We start from the raw sequence: 17378 nt of genomic DNA, 5'->3' as shown, positions 1-17378 counted from the left end.
AGAGAGTGTTATTGCTGAAGCGCAGGAAAGTATGGACAGGAACGATATGCGGAGGTTTTATGCAACTGTCAATGGCGCGTGGCACAAGACTGCGCCAGTGCCCGCCATGTGCAATGTGTTCCGTCTTCGACCTTGCGCACTGGTCAATCGCGACCGAAACACCGTTTCTCAAACGATCTATTCCCGATTCGCGCCTCTGGGGAGGGATTTCCACGGCCCAGAGTGAATAGTACGATTATATCACTGGCAATTACTGAACAGAATAAATTTGTTTATTGCGACGACAACGTGTTCTTGCGACTGCTTTATTCGCGCACTATGAGGAGACTGACTAACTATCGATCTGAGCTATTCTCCTATCTCCAGGCTGCCAGAGCTAGGTTGAGTGTTTGCTATCTATCTATCTCGTTATCTGGATGCTGCGAGAATGAGAGACCCGCTCGCGGTCCTCAGGTAGGCTGATGACCGTTGCAGAGTGGGGTTTGAATAGGTCTAACTGATACAAATTCTACGATATTTTACATACCGGCCGCCTTGGAATACGCGGTATTTCAAAAGATCTAATTACACAAAACTTCATCTACTAGTCTACTAACTACAAAACTAATGGATACAATCTATACATGACAATATGATCTACATAAGGAATCAACGTTATGGAAGGCAGCGTTCGGTTGAGTTTCCAGCAACTCCAGGTTGCTAGCGAGACTTCATTCTCGTCGCCAACGGAGTATTCTTCGGTTGCACGGACGGTCCACCGTTGTGGATCGAATCCGTCTACGATGTCGGACTACAGAACGCATGATCGACCTTTAGATCAGCCGCATTGAGATCGCCAGGTCCGGACGGGTGGAATTGGATCGGTGACATCGGACGGCTACGGCTACGCGCGCCGGCGCAGCGACGTGGACAGAATAGACGACTGGAAAAGATGAGAATCGATTTTTTACAAGTCAAGAACAAACTTAAAACGACTTCCCTGTCGCGGAGGCTTGCGCGCCTCCGCGAGCGCTCCTGCGCCGATGACGATGCGTTCGCCTGGTTGAACGTGGGTTGGGTTTAGAGAGCTGCTTGGCATGGCTTCCTCCTAAATTGCCCCAGACTGACGATTGCGCTGGTAGAAGATCGGTTGGATATCGAGCAAACATAGACACAACATGTGCCTGATTCCGCGGCGTGGACAGCGCTGAACACGGAACCGTTCCGGGAATCTCCGGAGCACGGATGTCATATATACAGATTTATCTGTATTATACAGATTTTTCAGCACCCGTACAGATTTCGTTTTATATGAAATACAGATTTTTGAGATAGAGGGGCCATTTTATTTTTGTATGGGATACAGATTTTTCTCCCAAAATTTGTATGGGATACAGATTTTTGAAAATAGAGATACAGATTTTTCAAAAAATCATCTGGCATCCCTGCTCCGGAGAGGGGGTTTCTGAGCTTCTACGTTGGCAGATCTGTCATCTGGACAATCCAGAAGGTCGAGGAAATGACGTGAGACTAACGATGACATCTTTCGTGGGTGGCTTCGCTGAACGGCCTCCGGGCCGTTGGAGAGGGTGGCTACGTATACAAAACGTTCCTTAAGCTTTTTGAAAATCTATTAAACACAAACACTTAACTGGTGTGCGGGAGCCGGTTGGCCCCCGCAGGCGCCCCTGCGCCTCCGTTGGAGGAGACCTAGTTCTCCTCAGCCGTTGGTCGTTATCGCTGATGGGCAGGATGCATATCTTAGAGATAGCACGTACGACATTCCCATCCTTAGTCCGGACAGTAACGACCCTGATGTTTCCATCTACGCCTGGATGGATCTGCGTCACCCTTCCGAGAAGCCATTTAAGAGGAGGAAGGTTATCCTCCTTGATCAGCACCATGGTGCCAACGAACAGGTTGTTCCTCTGACGGGTCCACTTTGTCCTGTTGTGCAGATCGGACAAGTACTGCATGGACCATCTGGACCACACACGCTGAACGAAATCTTCAGTTTTCTGCCACCTGGAGAGTCTGTTTTCCGGAACGTCTTGCAGCCACGGTTCCGCCACGGCCGTCAAAGGACGTTGAATGAGAAAGTGGCCTGGAGTCAACACATCAAGGTCACTCGGATCGTTGCTGATCTGTGTAAGCGGTCTGGAGTTCAGACACGCCTCGATTTGTGTCAGAACTGTGTTCAGTTCTTCGGGAGTAACTGTTCGCAGTCCTATCGTCTTCTTCAGGTGTTGCTTCATGGATTTCACTGCCGCCTCCCACAAACCGCCGAAGTTTGGGGATTTGGCAGGGATGAATTTGAAGTCTATCCCAACATCCGCAGCTCCAGCAGTGATTGCTTGCTGAGATTGTTGGCCTCTGAACAGAGCGGCAAGTTCGTCCAACTGCCGCCTTGCTCCAACGAAGTTGGAGCCGTTATCGCACGTAATAAGGGCTGGTTTTCCACGTCTGGCCACGAACCGTTTCAGTGCGGCCAGGAAACCTTGGGTGGTAAGGTCAGCAACCATCTCAATATGGACCGCCTTAGTTACCAAGCAAACAAAGATTGCAGCGTAGTGCTTGACGCTGATTCGCTTTCTATTAGGGTAGTTGATCAAGAAGGGCCCACAATAGTCAACGCCCACCCGAAGAAATGGTGGCGCTGGGGTAACCCGTGCCGCAGGAAGATCGGCCATCAACTGGTCATGGATTGTCGGCTTATTCCGGAAGCAGGTGATGCATCCATGCACAATCGTCCTAGCGAGACTGCGCGCACTGAGTGGCCAGAAACGTTCACGGACACTGGCTACCAGCAGTTGTGGTCCAGCGTGAAGGTGTTCAAAGTGGAAACGACGCATTATCATGAACGTTAGCGGATGATTCTTATCCAACAACATAGGATGCTTCCGGTCCGTCGAAACTGGAGCATTTTCCAGCCGGCCGCCAACTCGGAGTACGCCTTCGACCAGCCGTGGATGGAGAGTGTTGATTCGAGAAGTTGGTTTGACTTCTCCCTTTCTTTTGAGATCGGCGATTTCTTGAGCGAAGCACTCCTTCTGTGATAGCTTCACTAGGTGCAGTAGGGCGTCCTCCCGTTCTGCATGTGAAACCGGGCCGTACCTCCTGGGCGTCGATCCACGTGCGAGCAGAGCGTTGTGTTTGAAGCGTAGCAACATAGCGACCAGTTTTTCTAACCGGTGCAATGTGGAACGTAATCCGAAGACTTCACTAGGCGGAGAAATAGCTGCTACTGAAGCTACTGCGGAACCTTCCTCCAAGTGCGAACGATCGAGTTCCTCCAGTACTATTTCTTGTGTTTCCGGCCAGCAGTCCTTCTCTTGTCGCAACCAGCTCGGACCTTCCCACCATAGCGAGTTCTGCTGTAGATCTGCAGGCGAAACACCGCGCGATAGGCCATCCGCGGGATTGTCACTGCCCGCAACATGTCGCCACGTTCCATTCTTCGTCAGATGCTGCACCTCTGAGATCCTGTTCGCCACGAACATTTGGTATCGCGACGGGTTTGATGACAGCCAGTATCTTACAATCATAGAGTCGGTGTGGAAATACGACTGAGTGGACACAGGAATACTTGCCGAAGTTTTCTCATACAGGTGAGCTAGAAGTACAGCGGAAGACAACTCTAACCGTGGAATTGTGAGCTGTTTCCTCTTCTTTCCCATCTCTGCAAGCGCAAGCGGTGCGACTCGTGATTTCGATACTGGCAAGTTGGATGTGATTGTCCCATCGATGTACGTACATCGGACGTATATGCATGCTCCATAGGCCTTCATAGAAGCATCACAAAATCCGTGGAGTTCTACCGAGAGGCAATCTTTCCGAAAACCGATCCATCTCGGCATTTGCAGATTTTCGAGCCTCGACAGACTGGCGCGAAACTCGAGCCATTGGTCTTGGAGCTCGTCTTGTAGAGGTTCATCCCAGGAAACCTTCTGTTTCCAGAGAATCTGCACGAATATTTTAGCAGTTACTGTCACGACTCCGATTAGTCCGATGGGATCGAAAATTCTGGCTAGGTCAGAAATGACCGAACGTTTGCAGATCATCGAAGATGTCCACTCCGGAACCTTGAAGCGGAATACATCTGTCCTGAGCTCCCATATTAGCCCAAGAGTTTTTATGGTAGCGCTTGAGTCGTCGAGCTCGAACGAGCTGCGGTCGTCCTTGAGCTCCGCGGGTATTTCCTCCAGAACAGCTGGACAGTTGCTGCTCCACTTTCGCAGGTTGAATCCTCCGCCTTTCAGCAGCTGCTGCATGTCGCTGCACAGCTTGACTCCATCTGCAACACTGTCAACTCCAGTCATCATGTCGTCAACATAAAAATCTTTGCTGAGAATTCTTGCTGCTCCAGGGTATTTGTGTCCATCCAGTTCTGCGAGTCGCTTGAGGCATTTTGTCGCCAAATACGGCGCTGATGCCGTCCCGTACGTTACGGTGTTCAACTGGAATACTCGGATGTTCTCGTTCCGATTATCTCGCCAGAAGATCTTTTGCAGTTTGCGATCCGTCCACTGTTGTAGTACCATACGGTACATTTTTTCGACGTCTGCTACGATGGCAATCCGATGAAATCGGAAGCGAAGGATGATCGTTATGATATCATCCTGAACCGTCGGCCCCACCATCAACGCGTTATTGAGGGAGACTCCGGTCGACGTAGCACATGATGCGTCAAACACCACCCGCAGCTTTGTGGTTGTGCTGTCGGATTTGATGACGCAATGATGCGGAATAAAGTACTGCGGCAGTAGGCCGTGTCGATTTTTGCAAAATTGCGAATACACAATCCCGAATAGCCACAAATGGTTGCAAATGGACCCAAATGAAGCCCTGCAAAATTTAAAAATTCTAAAAAATCGGTAAGCTAGTCCGCAATCGACTTGAAGTTTTATATGGGAATTTCAATTTTTCAGTATGGGGAAATCCAACTTTTCAAACATTTGAAGAAAAAGGCACATTAAAGCAACTCTAAAAATCCGCTCCCCCCCTGAAGATTTAGTGCATATATTAGGGAACATTTTGTTAAAAGACAACTTTTTAGTTGCACTTAAGATAAGGGCGTTATTAAATTTCGAAACAATGGACATTTTAATCGCATGATTTCTAACTTCTTTAATTGGCATCACTGCACGTTTTGCGTGTGGAAGAGGGTGGTAACAGCCATCTGCGGCGTCACCACCCGTCGCTGGATGGAGACGCAAGTACCTGATAAAAATGAGATAGTTAGAATTGTAAATATTCTTGCGATATTGCTTTATAAAAACTTGGTATCTTCGGCAAAGTTGTTGGCATGGTCAAGAGCTGTCCAGTGATGAACTAAATCATTGGCAAATCCATCACTGGGCGGCGCTAGTGTGCATACAAACTGCATGCAAAAGTATTAACGTATATGCGTGTATCTCAATAACGTGATAATTCAAGTAGGTGGTGTCTTCGACAAATTTGTTGACTGGACCACGGACTATCCAGTGACGAACGCAATACAGTCTTGACTCCTACTACACGGTTAGTTCGGGGGTGCAGTAGGAATCCGTGTTGTAGGAATCCCAGAGCTTATGGGATTTCGCCTAATTGGGGGTGTGAGCGAATATATCAGGAGTATTACAAGATAGCACCATACTTTCTTTGGCAAAGTTGTAGTACTAGAATAGATCTACCACACAATGCGAACTAACATCCAATTAGTTGGCAATTTGGCCGATAGAGGCGCTATGTAGAAGTGGTTGCTTATGTTCACTCGCCAAAAGAAGCACTCATAAGTTATCGCTTTAGTTTGTAATTTCGCCGCTAGGTGACGCTAGTTGTCAAGTAAAGTTTCAAACTTCTATAGCTCGCGATCCAGATCAGATAGAAAAGTGCCGTCTTCGTCAGAGTTTTTCGGGAAGTAAAAACCTATCTGGTGATTCAACATTTAGTTGGTGATTTCGCCGCTAGGTGCCACTAGTTGTTAAGTAAAATTTCAAACTTCTTTAGCTCGCGATCCAGAGCAAATAGAAAAGTATCGTCTACGGCTAAGTTCTTCAGGAAGTCAAGAGCTATCTAACGACTTAACATTTAGTTTGTAATTTCGCCGCTAGGTGACGCTAGTTGTCAAGTAAAGTTTCAAACTTCTCTAGCTCGCGATCCAAATCAGCTAGAAAAGTGCCGTTTTCGTCAGAGTTTTCGGGAAGTAAAAACCTATCTGGTGATTCAATATTTAGTTGGTGATTTCGTTGCTAGGTGGCGCTAGTTGTTAAGTAAAATTTTAAAATTCTTTAGCTCGCGATCCAGAGCAGATAGAAGAGAGTCGTCTTCGGCAAAGTTCTCCAGGAAGTCAAGAACAATCTTGTGATGTAACAATTAGTTGGTGATTTCGCCACTAGGTGGCACTAGTTGCCAAGTAAAGTTTCAAACTCCGCAATCTCGGGATCCAAAGCAGATCGAAAAGTATCGTCTTCGGCAAAGTTCTTCAGGAAGTCAAGAGCTGTCTAATGACTTAACATTTAGTTTGTAATTTCGCCGCTAGGTGACGCTAGTTGTCAAGTAAAGTTTCAAACTTCTCTAGCTCGCGATCCAGATCAGCTAGAAAAGTGCCGTTTTCGTCAGAGTTTTTCGATCTGGTGATTCAATATTTAGTTGGTGATATCACCGCTAGGTGGTGTTAGTTGTCAAGTAAAGTTTCAAACTTATGTAGCTCGCGATCCAGAGCAGATAGAAAAGTGTCGTCTTTAGCAAAGCTTTTAGTAATTCAAAACCTCAGTGGTGATGTAACATTTAGTTGATGGTTTCGCCGCTAGGTGACGCTAGTTTCTAAGTAAAATTTTAAACTTCTCTAGCTCGCGATCCAGAGCAGATAGAAGAGAGTCGTCTTCGGCAAAGTTCTTCAGGAAGTCAATAGCTATCTAATTAAATAACATTTAGTTTGTGATTTCACCGCTAGGTGGCACTCTTTGTCAAGTAAAATTTTAAACTTCTCTGACTCGCTATTCAGAGCAGATAGAAAAGTGTCATCTTCTGCAAAGTTCTATAGGAAGTCAAGAGCTATTTAGTGAATTAACAATTAGTTTGTGATTTCGCCTCTAGGTGGCGCTAGTTGTCAAGTAAAGTTTCAAACTTCTTTATTTCGGGATCCATAGCAGATAGAAGAGGGTCGTCTTCGGCAAAGTTCTCCAGGAAGTCAAGAAAAATTTGGGATTCAACATTAAGTTGGTAATTTCTCCGCTAGGTGGCGCTTTTTGTCAAGTAACATTTCAAGCTTCTCTAGCTCGCGATCCAGAGCAGATAGATGAGGGTCCGTCTTCGACAAAGTTCTTCAGGAAGTCAAGTGCTATCTAGTGATGCAACTATAAGTTTGTGATTCACCTAGAGGCACTAGTTGTCAAGTGAAGTTTCAAACTTCTCTAGCTCGCGATTCAGAGCAGATAGAAAAGTGTCGTCTTCGGCAAAGTTCTTCAGGAAGTCAAGAGTCTTCTGATTAAAAATATAGTTTGTGAATTTGCCGTTATGTGGCGCTAATTGTCATGTAAAGTTTTAAAACACTATCTCAGGATCTATAGCAGATAGAATAGTACTGTCTTCGGCAAAGTTCAACAGGAAGCCAGGAGCATTCTGGTGATAAAACAATAAATTGGTGATTTAGCTGCTAGGTGATGCTAGGCTGCTCGGAATCCATAGCAGATAGAAAAGTGTAATCTTTGGCAATTTTCTTCAGAAAGTATAGACTATAGAACAACCTGGTGATTCAACGATTAGGAGGTAGTTGGCAAATAGAATTTTGAACATCTCTATCTTGGATCCAGACCAGAGTAGACAATCGTCATGCTCTTCACCGCCGCGACAAACACAACATTGACGACTAGCTTTTTCATTGCCGGTAAAGGGTTCCACGATGAATCCGAGGATGCACCTCAATGATAAATAGTCGCCAACCAACGTTTTTGTCATCCTTTTTGTTCCTTGTAAACGAGCGGTGACCGGCCAAGGAAACGCCACCAGGAAGTAGAGTTTATTTGGGTTTTTCAGCGCGTATGCTATTGTTGCACCGGAATAGTTCTGCTGCTTAATAGTAATCCCAAGTAACACATAAGAGCGGAACAAAAACCTGCTGCTGTAACTTTTATGTGACAAGTGCGTTACTTGGGAAGGATAGACAATTCAAATGTCCGATGTTTGATCCCAGATGCAAACTTGTTTGTACATATATGGAAATTCATATTTGTGTGTTACTGTGTGACAAAAGTTATGTCTGTTCGTCTGTGCTTCGTTGCTTAGCGCACTTGACAGAAGAAAGAAACAAAACGACAAAAGATTTAATTTTTCTTAAAAATGCAAGCTCTTCATGCTACTAATTGTTGAATCATCAGATTGCTCTTGACTTCCTGAAGAACTTTGCCCACGACGACCCTCTTCTATCTGCTCTGGATCTCTAGATATAGAAGTTTGAAGCTTTACTTGACAACTAGCGTCACCTAGCGGCAGAATCACCAATCAATTATTAATTCACTAGATAACTCTTGATTTCCTGAAGAACTTTGCCGAAAACGACACTTTTCTATCTGCGCTGGATCGCGAGCTAGAGGTAAAATCACCACCTAACAGCGAAATTACCAACTAAATGTTGAATCACCAGATAGCTCTTGACTTTCAGAAGCACTTTGCCGAAGATAAAACTTTTCGATCTGCTTTGGATCCCGAGATAGAGCAGTTTTAGATTTTACATGACAACTAGTGCTACCTAGCGGCACCTACATCACAAGATTGTTCATGACTTCCTGAAGAACTTAGCCGAAGACGATACTTTTCTATCTGCTCTGGATCGCGAGCTAAAGAAGTTTGAAATTTTACTTAACAACTGGTGGCACCTAGCGGCGAAATCACCAACTAAATGTTACATCACAAGATTGTTCTTGACTTCCTGAAGAACTTTGCCGAAGACGACTCTCTTCTATCTGCTCTGGATTGCGAGCTAAAGAAGTTTAAAATTTTACTTAACAACTAGCGCCACCTAGCAACGAAATCACCAACTAAATATTGAATCACCAGATAGGTTTTTACTTCCTGAAAAACTCTGAAGAAAACAGCACTTTTCTAGCTGATCTGGATCGCGAGCAAGAGAAGTTTGAAACTTTACTTGACAACTAGCGTCACCTAGCGGCGAAATTACAAACTAAATGTTAAGTCGTTAGATAGCTCTTGACTTCCTGAAGAACTTAGCCGAAGACGATACTTTTCTATTTGCTCTGGATCGCGAGCTAAAGAAGTTTGAAATTTAACTTAAAAACTAGTGGCACCTAGCGGCGAAATCGCCAACTAAATGTTGAATCACCAGATAGGTTTTTACTTCCTGAAAAACTCTGACGAAGACGGCACTTTTCTAGCTGATCTGGATCGCGAGCTAAAGAAGTTTGAAACTTTACTTGACAACTAGCACCACCTAGCGGCGAAATCACAAATTAATTGGTTAACCACCAAATTGTTCTTGACCTACTGAACAACTTTGCCGAAGACAGCATTGTTCCAAATCAAATAGATCTTGAGATATTGCAAGCGATAACTTATGAGTGCTTCTATTGGCGAGTGAACATAAGCAACCACTTCTACATAGCGCCTCTATCGGCCAAATTGCCAACTAATTGGATGTTAGTTCGCATTGTGTGGTAGATCTATTCTAGTACTACAACTTTGCCAAAGAAAGTATGGTGCTATCTTGTAATACTCCTGATATATTCGCTCACACCCCCAATTAGGCGAAATCCCATAAGCTCTGGGATTCCTACAACACGGATTCCTACTGCACCCCCGAACTAACCGTGTAGTAGGAGTCAAGACTGTATTGCGTTCGTCACTGGATAGTCCGTGGTCCAGTCAACAAATTTGTCGAAGACACCACCTACTTAAATTATCACGTTATTGAGATACACACATATAAGTTTGTACTTTTGCATCCAGTTTGTATGCACACTAGCGCCGCCTATCGGTTGAATTCCTACTTACTTGGTTCGTCACTGGATAGCCCGTGGCCCAGCCAACAACTTTGTCGAAGACACCATCCAGTTAAATTATCACGTTATTGAGATACACGCATATACGTTAATACTTTTGCATGCAGTTTGTATGCACACTAGCGCCGCCCAGTGATGGATTTGCCAATGATTTAGTTCATCACTGGACAGCTCTTGACCATGCCAACAACTTTGCCGAAGATACCAAGTTTTTATAAAGCAATATCGCAAGAATATTTACAATTCTAACTATCTCATTTTTATCAGGTACTTGCGTCTCCATCCAGCGACGGGTGGTGACGCCGCAGATGGCTGTTACCACCCTCTTCCACACGCAAAACGTGCAGTGATGCCAATTAAAGAAGTTAGAAATCATGCGATTAAAATGTCCATTGTTTCGAAATTTAATAACGCCCTTATCTTAAGTGCAACTAAAAAGTTGTCTTTTAACAAAATGTTCCCTAATATATGCACTAAATCTTCAGGGGGGGAGCGGATTTTTAGAGTTGCTTTAATGTGCCTTTTTCTTCAAATGTTTGAAAAGTTGGATTTCCCCATACTGAAAAATTGAAATTCCCATATAAAACTTCAAGTCGATTGCGGACTAGCTTACCGATTTTTTAGAATTTTTAAATTTTGCAGGGCTTCATTTGGGTCCATTTGCAACCATTTGTGGCTATTCGGGATTGTGTATTCGCAATTTTGCAAAAATCGACACGGCCTACTGCGGCAGTGCAGCATCTTCTTCATCCGCGACAACCTCCTCCATGTGGCCCATGCGGAGATATTCGTGAATAAACTCGCTGTACATCTGTTTGAGATGTACATTCTGGTCTAGCCGGCGTTCTAGCGACAAGAAGCGGCGCATCGCCGTGGATCTTGAATCCCCAAGTTGACGAATCAGGTAATCCTTCTTGGGAAGTGTAACAATGAACCGCCCACTTGCATCCCGCACCGTTGTGCGGTCGTAGAGTTTTTCGCAGGCGTATTCCTCTAGTGACAGTACACTATTCGTTTTGCACGACTCCAGTTCCCAGAATCGCGTGAGCAGATCGTCCAGTTTTTCAGTGCATACATCGGCAACGTGCGGCCTAAGCACGTCCGACTCGGTAGGGAGATTTCCGCATACAATCCAGCCAAGGTTCGTGTTTTGTACGACTGGTCCATCCTCTCCGAGCTTGAATTTCTCCTTGAGAAGCAGGTCGAAGAACAATCCTGCTCCGATGATCACATCCACGCTACCGGGCTCCGTGAAATGCGGATCGGCGAGTGCGATGTCCTCCGGAAGTTGCAGACTGGTGGAATCAATCTTCCGGATGGGAAGGTTAAGCGTAACTTGTGGTAGAACGTAGAATACATCTTCCCCAGTGAACGACGAAATACGAGATCGAACACGGGCGGAAATAGACTGTTTGCACCTTTTAGCGGCTTGACCGATACCACTAATCGAAAGTGCCTCACGAGAGCGCTTGAATTTCAAACGCTGCGATGCTCGTTCAGAAATGAAACACAGCTGAGAGCCACTGTCAAGCAATGCTCTAGCTTGCATGGTATTTCCAAAAGGGTCTTCAAGGGTCACGATCGCAGTTGCTAGTAGAGCCGATCGTGACACCTTGGCTTCTTGAGCGGTAAGTACGACATTAGGAGTGTCTGGTGTGCGAGGTGTTAGCATGTTTGGACTAGCGATAGGAATTGGGTTTTTGGGTGATTGGTTTGAGGACTGCTGAGGAGTGGATTGTGTTGGCTTTCTGTGTTGTGAGATTGAATTTGTCTGACTCGATTGTGGGTTCTGTGTTGACTGTTGCGAGCGCTTGTTCGATTGCGGTGTTTGTTGCTCACTAGTGTTGTTGATGTGCAGCAATGAGTGATGCCGTTGACCACAAACACGACATGTACCTCGCGAACAAACCTTTGAAGTGTGACCGCGACCGAGACAGTTGAAGCACAAATCTTTGACCTTCACAGCATTCCTCCGTTCGTCGACTCTCATTTCCTTGAACCGCTTGCACTGGTACGTCCAATGTTGCCCATCACTGCAGAATGGACACGACTGTTGCTGTACCGAATAACTGCTACCCCAGTCAACCAGTGATCGTATAAAATGTTGCATAAGATGTTAAAGTGAAGGCGATATGCGTACATTTTACATGCGCCTAAATGGAGGCATGCACGCATATGGCCTCCACATTATCATCTTATGCAACATGTTATACGATTACTGGTTGTCTGGGACTGAACTTTGAGGGTTTTTTTCGGCTCCTTTGGTGGTTCTGTTTCACCAGAAATAGAACACAAAACTGTCCTGTGATTTAACAGGAATTTGAGCATGTCATCATACTTGGGAACATCTGTTGAGCGATGTTCCGTTTCCCACAGCCGCTGCGTTGTGGGATCGAGTTTGCTGGCCAGCATGTGGGCCAGAAGTGTACTCCAATCTTGAGTATTTTCGCCGAGCTTCGTCAGCATCTGAAGATGCTTCTCAAACTCGCCGATGACGTGATTCAGCGCTTCGAAGGACTCCTTCTTCATCAAGTTGACTGCAAACAGGGCATCTATGTGGGATTTCACCAGGAGCTTCTTGTTTTCGTAACGTGACTCCAGTGAGCGCCACGCTATGGAGTAGTTGTCCGCAGTGAGGTCAATTGACGCAATCTGCTGTAGCGCCTCTCCCGCCAACGAAGTTCGGAGGTATGTGAACCGATCGATATCGGTCAAGTGTGGATTGTCGACAATTAGGGTTTTGAAGGTGTCCCTAAAAGTGACCCATTCCATGAGCGATCCTCGAAACGTCGGAATCTTCAGCTCGGGCAGCTTCACACGCATAGGAGAAGCCGCCGTCGGTGGGTTGTTCGTGGGTGCCGGAACCTGTTGACTGCTTGAGCCGGGGCCGTGCATGAAAGCTTCTAATGCTTGTTTAAGTCGGAAGTATTGTTGAATGAACGCCTTCAGGATCTTGGAACTTTGTTCGCTACGTTGCTTGGCTCTGGTCGCCATGGCCTGTTCGCGAACCGCTGCTGGAACCTCTTTCATCTCTTCATCGTCGGTGTCGCATTCTTCGAGGAGTATTTCAATGTCAGCACGCACATCGCAGAACGAATCGTAGACCTCGTCCAGCTTCTTCAGTCTTGCTGGAACTGAGCCTCGATCACGTGCCTCCTGGAACTGGTTCACGAACTCCTCAATGGATTCCACCATGTCCCGCAGTTGGCGCTCCTTCTTCGTCAGCTTTCTCAGGTCAGTATTCCCCATCTTAAGGCTTTTTACGGCATCATCAGCATCGGCAGCCATGTTGGATATGTGGCTCGAAATTTCGAAGTGATAATTCTCTGCCACCAAAGCGAATATCCGTATGAAAAAGTATCATCCTATAATCTCACTCGTAGTGATTGCGATGATACTTTTTCTGCTGCATTGCTGCAAAATTGATAGTTTTTTATCACTTCAAAAACGCGAGGCAAACAATCATTGAAAAGCAAAAAGTCAATGATTCGTTTGAAAGCTGAGTGATGCATCATGACACCTTAATCACTTTCACACTTGCACTGCACAAAGTAACCGACCGCGCCGCGATATCGAACGTTTCCGCGCTTGACAGAACCCACCGAGTGACAGAATATATGAGACAAATCAATCAAAAGGCCAACGGGCACAAAAATGCGCTCAACTCAGCGAACCAAATCAACCCCCCAGACCAAATAAAACGCAATAAAAACGATCGTTTATTTGATGGCTTTACAAGCACATGCAACAGTAGCGGGCGTTCTAAACACCACTTTCGACTATCTTCTTATAACTAGGTACTTAGCTGAGTGTCCGATGCGATGGTTTGCTCGATGGGGAGCGCTGCACAGCCGCGCGTGGATCGATGTCGTTGATATGCGCTGCGCAGCCGAACCACGTGCTCACAGCCACCGCAGCACCAAGCAACAATGCAGTGGTCAGCAACAATACCGCCTTTCAAGGGCGATCGTACAATGGCGAAGGCCAAACCACGCCGCACAGAACAATCACCACTGTTTCACCGCACTATTGTTCGTCGCTTCGATCGAATCCGGCTCGAAGGACCATAAAATGTTCCGTCTTCGACCTTGCGCACTGGTCAATCGCGACCGAAACTACCGTTCTCAAGACGATCTATTCCCGATTCGCGCCTCTGGGGAGGGATTTCCACGGCCCAGAGTGAATAGTACGATTATATCACTGGCAATTACTGAACAGAATAAATTTGTTTATTGCGACGACAACGTGTTCTTGCGACTGCTTTATTCGCGCACTATGAGGAGACTGACTAACTATCGATCTGAGCTATTCTCCTATCTCCAGGCTGCCAGAGCTAGGTTGAGTGTTTGCTATCTACATTGGCGTATCTAGGATTTTTTCCTAGGGGGTGCCTAGAGGGTGCCAGATTCGGTGGCTTCCAGGTTGTTTTGTTTTTTTTTTTGTAAAGGAAAAATACCGATCCACCCTCACTTTCTTGGTAATTAGTAATGTAATGATTTAACACTTTCTCCATCACGTGAGGTTTGAAAACTTGATAACTTGATTGCGTATAATACATGGAGTTTGCATTTTGAGTTTGAACTTAATAATCATCGCGACAACCACTTTGTTTTGTGAATTGAAAACAATCAGGTTCGTAAGAATATATTTTCAGAGCAATTATTAGAAGTGTAAATCTCGGAAACTGTAAAATATCCACAAATTTGCGTGTACCTTGTATTCATCGTGACTTACTCTTTGTTTTAGCATAGTAACAACCCTTTGTAAAATAGTTTTCAAGCACATTTGTGAGAGTTATAAATACTTAAAATTGCAAAATCATAATACATATTTGCATTTTTGGTTTGACCACAACATTTATGGCGACAGCGTTGTTGTTTCTTTAGTTGCAACACTATCACGTGGACATGAACATACTCTAACAGAGAAATTGTGAGTATGATTCTTAAAACTACAAAATTTGGATTCGATTATTCTGACTCTAAGTACCGTTCTGAAGCTTCACGAACATATTATCAATCCAGTTCAAACCTGGAATTTGGTACGATCGAACTTCGATTCTTCTCTTCGGGATTCTGATGCTCGCACCAAATTATGATTTCGACTGGATTGATAATATAACTGGTGAACAGAATGGTGCATAAAGCTGAAATTTTGACTTACGTAAAACCAACATTGTAGTAATCAGTCAGCTCCTGAATGTACGGATAATGTACGGATAATCGGGTCTGGTTTATGATTTGTGTTCTCGGCAAAACATTCTTTTGTTAATTCCTCAGGGGAACATTTCCGGCAATTTATTTGGAAATTATTTTGCAATTTATTTCAATTGAGATTTCTTTTGGAAATCTCTCAGTAATTTCTTTGAATTTGGCAAATTTCTTCGTATCCCCTTCTGCAATTTCTTTAATAATTTATTTGGTAATATGTTTGGAATTCGGTATACTATTCCGTATACTAAGCACATTTCACACATCCTTTGGAAATTTCTTTGCCAATACCGTTAGGAGTTTATTTGTTTTTTTTTTTTTTATTGAAAATGTTTTCTCGGGAGTTCTTCGCCAATTTTTAGTAGTGTTTCAAGCATTGTTTTGTTAATGTCAGCAATTCTGTTGATATTTGCTTTTTAAAATTCTCCAATTACTCTTCAGGCAATTTCTTAGGGAATTCTTTTAATAAAGCTTTTGGTAATTAATTCAACTTCCTCACATTTTTTTTAAGTCTTCGGCAAGCCATTCTACTTTTTTTGGGATTATGTCGATCGAAAACTCCTTCGGAAATTCTTTCATAAATTGCATCTATAATTTTTCTTTAGACAACAGTAAGTATGTAAGGAATTCCTGCAGCAGATGATTTTGGAATATCTTCGGCTATTGCAGTGTTACTTGGATTGAAAAATTCATTTGGGATTTTCTTTAGCAATTCCTTTGGAAATATTGGAAACTTCGATTATAACTTTGAGAACTTCTTCGGTAATTCCTTTGGAAATCGATATGCCGAATTTTTTTCAGAAATTCCTTTGATGCTGTCGGAAAATTCTTTAACAATTTCTTAGAATTTTTTTTTCGTGAATGTGGAAATTTTCATAGAATACTAGCTGCACCCGGCAAACTTTGTCTTGCCTACTGCGTTTTTGACGTTTCAAGTTTCTAGCCAGGGCCGGATTTACAAATGTGGGGGCCCGGGGCCACAGCGTTGTGGGGGCCCCCTTTTTAAAGGATATTTTTTTCCATTGTAGAAAAATCCAGAAAATATGGAAAATTCTTCGAAAAATTAGATTTGCGTTTGAAGAAATTAGGTTGATAAAGCAAAGCAAAGCAAAGCAAAAGCAAAGCAAAGCAAAGCAAAGATAACCGTACACATCGTAGTTGCTACTCGGTGATTGACCAGAACAATCGAAGTTGCACAGAGAGCCAATGAATGTGAAAGCTTGGGACTAGCTAACCATTCTCAATGTGCACAATTCGAGAGTTCAGCTATTTAAAGTCAATAACGGCGCTGGCCACGTCCTTACGGTCATCAGGAAAGGGAAGGAATGTTAGTTCGACAACCGTTGCTACTAGAAACCGTGGAATCCACAGCATCCCCACAGTTGTCATGGGAAGGAATGGTGGTTAGTAGGGTAGGGTAAGGTGTGGATCTAGGAGCCACCTCTGTTAGGTGATATGATCCACTAGTTATATGGAAATACACGTCGCGGTCTTCATCACGATTATGATTTATTTGATCACGATGGCCACTGATCCCGGATTTCGTGCTCGCGTTTCCATCGCCCTACCGTGGAAACCGACTGATCTACGATTATTGTAGCGCGATTCTGAACCCGGATTTTTCACTCGCACTTCCATCGCCCTATCGAGAAAACCGACTGACCAACGAATATTGTAGCGCGATTCTGATCCCGGATTTTTCACTCGCACTTTCATCACTCTTACCTGAAAATTGTCAGCCATTCGAAAATTCTCAAGCTGATCTGATTCCGCATTCCACACTATCGCTTGCATGGCTCTACCGAGAAAACCGACTGACCAACAAATATTGTAGCGCGATTCTGATCCCGGATTTTTCACTCGCACTTCCATCGCCCTATCGAGAAAACCGACTGGCCCTTTGAAGAAATTAGGTTGATAAAAGTAATATAGTATTTAATTTGAACAATACTAAAAACTCATCAGATTTGTTAAAGAATTTTTGACAGGACCCGATATTTTGATAAATATTTTTCAAACTGCCCCCTCAAAATGCAATAGACTGCCAAAAATGGGGAGGGGGGAGACAAAAAGGCTTCCACTATAAACTAAGCATAGCAGAGATTCAGATATGAAAATCTCGTCTGAAGACGATTGTAAAAGAAATTTTATCAAGTAAATAACGCTTTATCCCAGAGTGTTCATAATATTAGAT

At 44.3% G+C, this 17378-nt stretch overlaps 1 protein-coding gene across 1 annotated transcript; it reads right to left on the bottom strand.

Annotated features, from left to right (window-relative positions):
• Window positions 1-777: 777 nt before the first annotated feature.
• LOC115262794 (uncharacterized) lies at window positions 778-14196 on the bottom strand. Its single transcript, XM_062855312.1, has 6 exons — window positions 13495-14196; window positions 12313-13223; window positions 10700-12007; window positions 1625-4695; window positions 966-1038; window positions 778-922 (listed from the first exon to the last, which is right to left on the bottom strand). Exons 2-6 carry the CDS (start codon window positions 13221-13223, stop codon window positions 778-780), a joined length of 5508 nt encoding a protein of 1835 aa, XP_062711296.1. The 5' UTR covers window positions 13495-14196.
• Between the last annotated feature and the right edge of the window lie 3182 nt (window positions 14197-17378).

The sequence above is a fragment of the Aedes albopictus genome, chromosome 3 (assembly GCF_035046485.1).
Source record: "Aedes albopictus strain Foshan chromosome 3, AalbF5, whole genome shotgun sequence".
Classification (NCBI taxonomy): Eukaryota; Metazoa; Arthropoda; class Insecta; order Diptera; family Culicidae; genus Aedes; species Aedes albopictus.
Note: the sequence above shows the minus strand (reverse complement) of the source record. Positions and strands in the feature narration are given on the sequence as shown.